This window comes from Gastrolobium bilobum, unplaced genomic scaffold (genome assembly GCF_033153095.1).
Source record: "Gastrolobium bilobum isolate Gb01-03AN ecotype WA unplaced genomic scaffold, APGP_CSIRO_Gbil_v1 utg7360, whole genome shotgun sequence".
NCBI classification, from domain to species: Eukaryota; Viridiplantae; Streptophyta; class Magnoliopsida; order Fabales; family Fabaceae; genus Gastrolobium; species Gastrolobium bilobum.
This window is the reverse complement of record NW_026898299.1, coordinates 325,037-335,063: the sequence shown is the minus strand read 5'-3', so window position 1 is coordinate 335,063 and position 10,027 is coordinate 325,037. Positions and strand designations below refer to the sequence as shown.

Below are 10,027 nucleotides of genomic sequence, written 5' to 3'. Positions count from 1 at the left end.
AGTATGTGGAGGGTAAGATTAGAGAATCATTGGATTGGTTTAGATTAGATCGGTTTTCACCGACCAAACCAAAAACTGATTCAATCCAATTAAATTTTGCAATATTTTTCGATTTTCGGTTTTCGGTTATTGATTTTTCGGTTCGGTCACCGCGGTTTGACTCGGTTGATGAACACCCATAATATAGAGTAGGTGGTGCCATATTGTTGCATAACTTGTTAATTACATGAGCATGATGACTGTTATGTTTGTATGACTAGATTAATAGTCATTATGGTAATTAATTTATATTTCAAAATTTAAATGTAATGGTTATTATATTTGATAGGTTGGATTAATGATCATTATGACATTAATTCTGATTTTCAAAATATATGCATAATAAATGTAATAATTTAATAATCGTTATGGTAATTATTTTGATTTCAAATTATCTTCATAAATGACAATTATTATGACTCCTATATCTAGATTAATAATTAAGTCAATTTTTAGGATAATTTAAATCTAGATAAATAATTAAAAATTTCCTAAAAGAACTGTTTATTTTGCAAGTAAATTATGGTCTACTAAAATGGTCATATGTAAAGCACAAGCTACCTATCATGACCGAATTTTAGGACCTTAATGATTTCAAAAATTTAGTAAAGTATTGTACAACCCATCGTCGGTAATGCTTGGATGCTAAGCATAAATTTGGAAATTAAACAATGGTTACTCTAAATTGAACAATTCTGGGAAATTGAAAAATTGCTTGTGTCGAATGGGAGGAGATTTATATTAAGAAATTAATTTAACCTTCAAGCGCACTATAGGACCATTAATAAAATAATCATGTGATGCCCCACCGAATAAGTATGATTAGATTTTATTATATTGGACTTATATAATTATGGTAGGAGATTTAAATTAAGAAATTAATTTAACCTTTAGGCGCATTGTGAGCCTATCAATAAAATAATCATGTATGACCCTACGAGATAAGCATGATTGAATTCTATTGTGTCTTAATAATTTCAAAATTATAATAAAGTATTATATCGTCCATCACTCGACAATACTAAGTTATTAAAGAAAAATTCGAAATTAAACAATGAATTTTACATTTGGCAAAGCTTATGAAAATTCTCAAATAAAATATTGAATGGGTGGAGGTTTTAAAACTAATTAATTACTTTCAAAACCTACGAGCTCCTTTTATGGGTTTATTAGTGAAATGGTTATCGCTAAAGTTAGGGGTCATAAATGAACCAGAGACCTTTGGCCCAGCTCATGAAGGCCTGAGCTTACATGTCTAAAATTGGTTATTGGAATCAGACTTGGATTTGTCAAGGAAACACACTCATTCACAGACACACCAAGGAATTACACAGAGACCCAAAGGAGGAATCCTGTTGCAGAGAGTTGGAGCACTGGGGAACCAAGAGTACATCACACCAATGGAGGCTTGGAAAAATATTTTCTTTTCTATTGCTTTTTAATTCAGTATGCTAGGCTAGACTTTTATGTACTTAGGGGTAGATGGAACCCAATTAAATCGTATGCTTTGAATTAAATTGTCTCTGAATTCTTTTCTTTTGATAATTGAATAAATTTATCTGTCTCTAATGCTTTCTATGAGTTTGCTCCTTATAGATTGATTTAGGAAAATTGTATGACAATAGGAATGTTGGAGCATTAACCCTGACATGGTAAATTTATCACAATCCTTGTGATCTAAGGATAGACATAGGATAATTGTGCAATCTTTGAATTCTTGATCTTAATGCATGTTTTCTTGGGGAATAACCGGAGAACTAGGGTTCTTATAAGATCACATAGATTTAGGGTAACAAGGAATTGAGCCCTAATTAACTTAGAAAGAATTGATTGGCATTATTTTAAGAACGGATTCTTGACAATTTAATTCATTGCATAAAGAGGATATTGGGGGAAGTCGAAACCCTAACTACGCTTGTTTTTAATCTTTAAAACAATCATCTTTCCAATTGCTTTTTAAATTCTCAATTTTAATTTGCATGTTATTAATTGTTTTCAATTCCAATTCTCTTAATTTCAATCTTGATTGTCCAACTAAATCGCGATTAACAAACTAGTGTTTGAAAACCCAATCCTCGTGGGAACAATCTCGTACTCCGGTACACTTTTATTACTTAATGACCGATGCACTTGCCGAGTCGCAACAAGGGAAAAGAAGAAATTTTTCCAATGTTATCAATCGTGTATAAGCCCGACTTTAAAGCTGGAAGAGCCACCTTCTCTCCTTTGCAGGTCGTGTGACTCTGGCTAACTCAGTATTAAGCTCCATACCTGGGTGCCATATACAACATGGAAGTCTCCTTCTCTCTATTTGCAATGAAATTGAACAAATTCAACGCTCCTTCATCTGGGGAGATACAAGAGAGAAGAAGAAAGTGCACCTTATAGCTTGGGATAATTTGTGTAAACCCAAAAGTGCAGGGGGTCTGGGTATCCATAATCTAAAGATCCATAATGAAGCGTTTATGCATAAAATTGCGTGGAGGATTATCAATAGTAAGGAAGCTCTTTGGGTTCAAGTCTTAACCGAAAAATATGAGAGGAAAGCTGATACTATAAGACACCTCATTACTAAGCAGTATGATTCAAACCTTTGGAAAGGAGTGGGCAGAATCTGGAAGGATTTCCTTGATAGCCTCCACTGGAATGTTGGGAATGGTAAGGATATCCTCTTTTTGCAAGATAGATAGACTAATCTAGAAAATATGCTTATTGATTACATGTTACCTTCTGCTGACATCTGGAACTTAGACTCTAAGGTTGCTGATATGGTGGAGCACAAATCTAGAAGATGGAATTATGAAGTTATACAGAGGTATGTTAATATGGAGGCTGTTCAAGCTATTCATGCTACTCTTCCCCTGGCGGTTGATAGAGGTGAGGACTACTTGACGTGGAGTTCCAATGCAAACAACAAGAATATGGTCAAAGTAGCCTACTATAGAAAGATGAAATTTGATACTTTAACTCTTGATCCCTTGAGGAACTTGATTTGGAAATGGAGAGGACCTGAGAGAATACGTGTTTTTGTGTGGATGGTTTTCCATGGTCGCATTTTCACTCATGACCACACTTCCAAATGGGGAGGCTCCTCTTTATGCCATGCCTGTAACAACAAAGTGGAAAACATCACTCATGTACTTCGTGATTGCTGCAAAGCTATTCCCTTATGGAATAGCTGGTTTGCTGGCAAGATACCCTCGGACTTTACTACACTCCCTTTAAAAGATTGGCTGCGTAAAAATCTTCTTAGGGGATGGCTCCACTACCAACTTCTTGACTGGAGGGACATATTTGTTACCACCATTTGGTTTTTATGGAGGTAGCGAAATAGTGATGTTCATGATCCCCTATGCAGCAAGCCTGACAACCCATCCTCATAATTCCTGGTGTAACAACAATTGGCAAGTTGTTTTTCAACATATTGGTAGAGATGAAAATGCTTGTGCTGATAGATTAGCCAACTTGGCTTTCTCCTCTAGGGAGAACTTTATTTCGTTGCCTGTAGCACCTGATGAGCTGGGTCCTATGTTGGACTCTGAAGCTCCTATCTTGTAAATGTTTTTTTGGGCCTTTGCCCCTTTGAAGTACAAAAAAAAATAAAAATTCTATAGGATTTATGTATCCTCTCTAAGATATTTATAGAGAATATGTCTTTGAAGGTGGGTGGATTATTATGCACAATAATATTGAAAGCATAGCAAATGTTGGGTATATATACAATAACAGTTAAAAGACAGAGAATTAGAATACATATATCTTATTAGCTTAACTTTTTATTTATAAATAATTTATTTTAATAGAATTCTGGACTCTTAAAAATAATGAACCCCATTCTTGATCTATTATTATAGGAAGGAATTTTTTGGACCTGTTACATTGTACGCCTTTGTCCGGTTGATAACACTTTCTTATTGGGATTTGAGATTTTAATAATTCAGTGAACTTTTACATAACAAATTAAAGTAAGATGGGACAATATTACCAAAACAAAAGTAGGATACATAGGACAATAAATTAAGGGTTCTTGGACATGATAGGATATGATATGAGACTGATAAGAGTAGGATATGATATGAGACTGATAAGCCTACATCATGTCCTGTGTTTGATGAGCACCTGATTAACAATCTGATAAGATTATGAAGAAGGAGAAAGGAAAAATAAAATATAATGCAATAAATACAAATATATTGGATAGCGTGAAGATATATAGGATAGCGTGATGATATATTGGATATCTAATATTAGTATCATATCATGTTGAATCCTAACTCAACTCCCCCCATAGAATAAGAAATCATGTATTGGATTGGATAAGATGAGACAATAGGATAAGCTAATCATATCCTATTAACCCACCAAACAAGAGATAAAAGTAGGATATAATAAATTATTTTATCCTATTTTCTTTATGAGGTGCTCCAAACAGACCCTAAAACACCACGATACGTTTTAGTCGAATTTCAAGACAAAGCAGGTATGACATTAGTTCTAGCATTGAGCGGCTTATGATTAAGGAGAAATTTTAAGTAAACGCAGTTTATCGTGTCATATTTTATATTCTCAAAACATTATTATTTGATGCGATTCTTACAACTTTATACATGTTAAATACTTATTTAAGTACTTATGTGAAAGATTGTGATAACGTAATAAAGATTATTCCTTAATTTAAAAAAATAGTAAAATATTTTACAAAAAAAAAAATCTAATATTTTGACCATTAAAAATAATATAAGTATATCGAGTTTGTTTGATTCCTTAAAAAAAAAAGGATAGTATAACACAAAATAATAATATTTTTTTCGATTTTAAAATCTTATGTTTTTTTTTTGGTAAACAAATAATATAAGTATTTGATAAAAAGTAGTTTGGCGGAATGTATGAAACTCTGATTTTTTATCTATTAAATTAAGTTATAAAATTTTGTCTATGATAAAAAAAATCGTGTTGTTTTATTTTTCCAATTCTATTACACCTTAAACAAAGACAATACAAAGAGTATTATAAAGAGTTTTAGGTTATTCTATCGAGTACTTGTACATTATTCAATTAAATAATTAAAAACAAAAAACTTAACTTTATGACTCAAGAATTTTTATTGTATTGTTCTATTTGTAGTGTCATTCAGTATTCATCAAACACAAATATAATGCGTGTTTAGCTTAATTTATTTTATTCTCAAAACAAAAGTTTTAATAAAAAAATAATTGTTTTTTCATTAATTATTTTACTGGGTCAGTTTAGAGTAATTTGGACTATTGGGCCAAATCAAGGGCGCGATCTCCGGACAAACATGAAGAGGCCCAAACTGGGAAGAGCAGAGAAGGATGTAAGAGAGAAGTGAAAGAGTATGGTTGAAGAGAGAAGAAGCGGTGGAAATGAAAGTGACATGGAAGAACAAGAAGAAGAAGCTTTGTTTGCCAGCGTTGTCATACTTCATTGAGGACCAACCCTTTCCACAAAAGAACAACGATGCTGAAGAAGATGGTGATGGATTACATGCTCCCAATCCTGAACAGTCCCAACACTCTGACTTGGAGAAAGCAAGACAACTCGCTAAGGAGTTTCAAGCTCAAGGAGACAACCTTGCTGTGGTATTTTTTTTTTTTTGGTCCTTTTTTGATTATGTACTAAAGCTAAGGAGACATATAATTATGAAAGCTGTGTAAATGAAATTGCTTTTTTTTTTTTTTTTGTAAACATTAATCAATTTAATGAATCAAGGGTCACCCAATTTGTAATTAGCAGAAAAGTTTATGTTCTTTTCTTCTTGCCTGAATGGTAGTGGCAAAAATGGAATTAATATGAAAACCAATATTGGGATCATGGGAGGAATCAAAATTAGTCCACTTTGTGTTATCCAAAAAAAAAAAAAAAATTAGTCCACTTTGCAGTACTTCTTCACCTGAAAGTTGAGCATGGAAAGTTTATATTATATGGCTGACTTCAGATGCTTTTATTGTAATCAAGAGTTAGAGACTTGGAGTATGAAAACCTTGCCATAAACCTCCCTTTTATGTTCCTTTGAATTTTTATGGTACAATCAATGATGATGGATTCGAAATTGAACCACACTCTTCGCCCATTTAAGTTTTTTTTTTTTTTCTCTTTTTTCATCTCCAAACTTACCATTTATCCTAGTTCTTTCTCAGGCTATGCAAATATAAGCTACATCAAAACAGTGTTAGTCTATCAATAATAATGATTTGTTTAAAGTATAAATTCAGGTCATAATCAAATCATTGGTGATGAGTCTTCTTTCACCAAGTTGTAATGTGACATTATATGTTATTCAGCTGTATGGACATAGCGGTGGTGGCAGTTTCTTTTGCACTTTACTTGCAATTTTGTAATTTGGGATGACACTGACAAATGAGACTGTTAGATATATCGTAAATCTGTTAGAGATGTAATAAAAATCATTTTAGGTGTGTCCCCTTGTCCGTGTTCATTTTGTGTCGCATGTTCATATCAGTGCTTGTTTTTCATAGTTTATACCATATTCTTTCTTGCAGGATGGGAAGTACCGGGAAGCGCTGGGTAAATGGGAAACTGCTCTTACATTGGCACCTGATGTTCCAGTTTTGCATGAACAAAAGGCACAAGTTTTGCTAGAAATTGGAGATGCTTGGAATGCTTTAAAGGCTGCAACTCGTATGTGCACGCGCTATATTCTTCTTAATCTTGTTTATTTAATGTGTACTATAAATTTTAAACTACCAAATGAACTGTTTCTTGAGGTGAAATTTGAAATTAGAATACTTAATAAAGAAATTGCACTGCGATAGTAGCAATAGTCTTTATATTACTGTCAGCACTTAGCAGACCCCGAACGGCAAGATAGTAACAGTTAGTTAGAGAGAGAAATAACAGGATATAAATAATAGGATGGGAAGTAATAGAAATCAGTTTTGGTTTCGGGAAAAGAGTTTGGGAGGGAGAGCCAGGACTCTCGTATTTCCTGGGGCTGGGAGAGTTAATTCTCTATATTCATTCATTTCCATCTTCCCTCTTGATTCTGCAATCACCTTGATTCAGAATTTGGAAGAGTGATATTCAATAAAAGTTCACCTCTTTGTCTCTATTTTCCACTATTTTCTGGTCCAGTTCTTATTAGTACCCTATAACATTTTTGGGGTTAGTTTCTTCGTGCCACTATACGGGATTGACAACTGTGATATGTATTATCTAATCCCTTGTTTTCAATGACAAATTCAAAAAGTTCATCTTTCCCATATGAATTTTATATTCAGCAATTTGTAATGAATTTAATTTTGGCAATGAAGTGGATCTGTTCTGGGCTAATTTATAAATTTATTTGTGTTTGGGGATTTGCTGGTGATTTTTATTATAGAATTTCAATTCTTAGTCGTTCAGTCACTTCAGTGCTTGAAATTTGATAATTTATGTTCTCTACTGGGCAGGAGCTACTGAATTGGAACCATCCTGGGCTGAGGTCTGATCTCCATTATTTGCATATGCCTTGTAAAATTTAACATTATATTTTTGGCATTATTCATTCCTATTGATGATAATTCTATGTATCATTTTTCTGCTCCAATTTTTGTTGAGTAGTTTCAATTAGTAATTATGCCTAAGCAAATATATAATCATAGTTTAATAATGGATGAGTGGCATTTAAAAGATTCTCTTCAGAAATTTATCAACTTAATAGAGAAACATTGACCTTCTGTGTCTATGTGATCTATTTCATGCATATAATTGGGCTTCCTTATTTTGATCTCCAAATTTTCCTCCAGATTGCAATTTGAAGCAATATTGGCTTCTTGCCTTGTTTTGTTCAGTATATCCAAAAATAAACTATTACTTCTTAGAGTATGAATACATATTTGATATTCAAACTCATTTTCATTTAGACCTGGTTCATATCTGTTCTTCTGATGTGTATGCTTAAAAGTGATAAGGCCAACCTACTGCTGGAAAGGAATTAGCATTGCAGACCCAAGTTGCCAGATTCAGAACCTTGTTATATATTTCTCGTGTTTAAGATAGAATTCTCTAACTTCACGTCAACCTGAAAATGCTTGGTTGATTCAGCATGAACCTCTTTGATGCTGGGTTTGCTTCTATTTTTTGTCCATGTTAGATTTGGTATACAGTCACTGTGCTTATAGTTTGATACCAAATTTTTGGTGAAACGTATGTGTAGGACATAGTTTAATTATGCGATAGTTTAATTATGGATTACCAATGGTCATACCTACTAGAGCAATGCTACTTCATTTTAAAGTCTCCAAATTGATGCATTTATTTCAATCTTGATCCTTCCAGGCATGGGTCACACTTGGCAGAGCACAGCTGAATTTTGGTGAGCCAGATAATGCTATTGAAAGCTTTGACAGAGCTTTAGCTCTCAAGGTTAGTCTTCACGATGCTTGTTATTTGGGTTTGACGAGGCTCAAATTTTCTAAGCAGCATTGATATGTATATTTAGGAATCAAGGACTAGAAGATTGGCTGGTTATAATTGACATTCCAATATAATTGGATAAATAAAGTGTTGAATAATTTTACAAATCAAACATGCAGTTAAACAAGCACTTTGGAGATTGTGTTTGGAATAATTTATTCACTGGCTGGTCAGGACTTCTATATTTTAATTAGCAGAACTGAGAACGTCCGCTAGATTTTATTTTGGGCCTGTGGGTTTTTTGTAGTATGTTGCTCTTGCCACTGGCGTATGCAATTTTTCTTTTTATGCTTAAGCTGAACCACCAAAGATGCATCTTTTGATCCATCTTCAGTTTGATACTTAACAAAGTTTATTGTTTTGGCAGCCTGATTATGAGGAAACTCGAGATGATAGGAAAACTGCATTAAATCTTGTAAAGAAGAGAAAGCAACTTCACTCATCAGGCTTGAGTGCCACTCAAAATCGTTATGCGGTAGGTGATAAGGATGAACGCTCATGAAGGTATACAACAGTGGAGAAAGTTATCCAAATATTCCTATGTCTTATTTGATTATCTCAGTTTCTGTTAAGATAGGAGATTTTAAGTTGTATATTGTCAGCAACTGATTGTTCAAAAGGTTCATTGTGATGTACAGGTGGCGTGATAGTTATGTTTATGTGTTGATTAGGTTGTTGCAGATCGATTAGGTAATAAATGTAGAATGACCTTGTGCTGAGAATACTAAAAATGTGAAATCTCAATGTCCAAGACTTCCTGACTTTGGGAGAGTAGAGGTGAGGGACAATTATATGGAGTCTTATTCTTATATTTTTTCTTCAAAGAGACTATTTTTCAAATTTGAACCCGTGACCTGAAGCAATTTTTTTTAAGATTTTTCATCTTGTGTAGGAGAATAGTGATTACGAAAATTAAATGGACTATTCCTGAAAGTGGAAGAAGTTCATGTGATTAACAGGTTTAATTTAATAGATGGGACATGATATGGGCTGCCTAACTTGGTCCATAACCACAAATTAACCCAATTGTCTACTAAAAGGGTGAATCCAGATTGTGCGTGAATGTGTTTGTGTCATTATCATTATCTGCTTGTTATCCTTGCAACTATATATGTGGATTCTCCTTTGCAACAGAGTGAAATTTCCTTGCAGAAAGACCTATCTTCCGGATTATTCCCAAGCAAAGGGAAGGGAGGAGTGTGTAGGCGCTTTAGGGCTTCAGTTTTCTGATTTGACTGTCACACACATGATGAGTCATGACTAAAATAGGATTATTTATATGGGTATCAAGAAAGTCCTAACCCTAGGCTTCTTAGGCTATTCGCATGCATAAAAACCCTGATGGGTTTTTTGTATAAGAGCAAAACCTAATAGTAGACACAAGCCTAGCCCTCAGCACAGCAAGCCCACCCAATTGTGTGTGCTTGTGCGCGTGTTCGATTATGAGATATCTAGCCTAATTGATGGAAGCTAGGATGTTAATCTACATGACGAAGGCAATAACTTAATAGTATGGAATGGACCAGAGTTTGGTAGTGAATGGCCCTGAGCA

At 33.7% G+C, this 10,027-nt stretch overlaps 1 protein-coding gene across 1 annotated transcript; it reads left to right on the top strand.

Annotated features, from left to right (window-relative positions):
* The first annotated feature begins 5,385 nt into the window (after positions 1-5,385).
* LOC133314690 (uncharacterized) lies at positions 5,386-9,310 on the top strand. The gene is made up of 5 exons (XM_061516210.1): positions 5,386-5,639; positions 6,561-6,699; positions 7,470-7,501; positions 8,338-8,424; positions 8,843-9,310. Exons 1-5 carry the CDS (start codon positions 5,424-5,426, stop codon positions 8,975-8,977), a joined length of 609 nt encoding a protein of 202 aa, XP_061372194.1. The 5' UTR covers positions 5,386-5,423; the 3' UTR covers positions 8,978-9,310.
* Positions 9,311-10,027: the final 717 nt, after the last annotated feature.

Coding starts and splice junctions, on each gene's coding strand:
- LOC133314690 (XM_061516210.1), top strand. CDS start 5,424: ATGAAAGTGACATGGAAGAACAAGAAGAAGAAGCTTTGTTTGCCAGCG. Junction 7,502..8,337: donor TGGAACCATCCTGGGCTGAG/GTCTGATCTCCA, acceptor TGATCCTTCCAG/GCATGGGTCACACTTGGCAG. Junction 8,425..8,842: donor ACAGAGCTTTAGCTCTCAAG/GTTAGTCTTCAC, acceptor TTGTTTTGGCAG/CCTGATTATGAGGAAACTCG.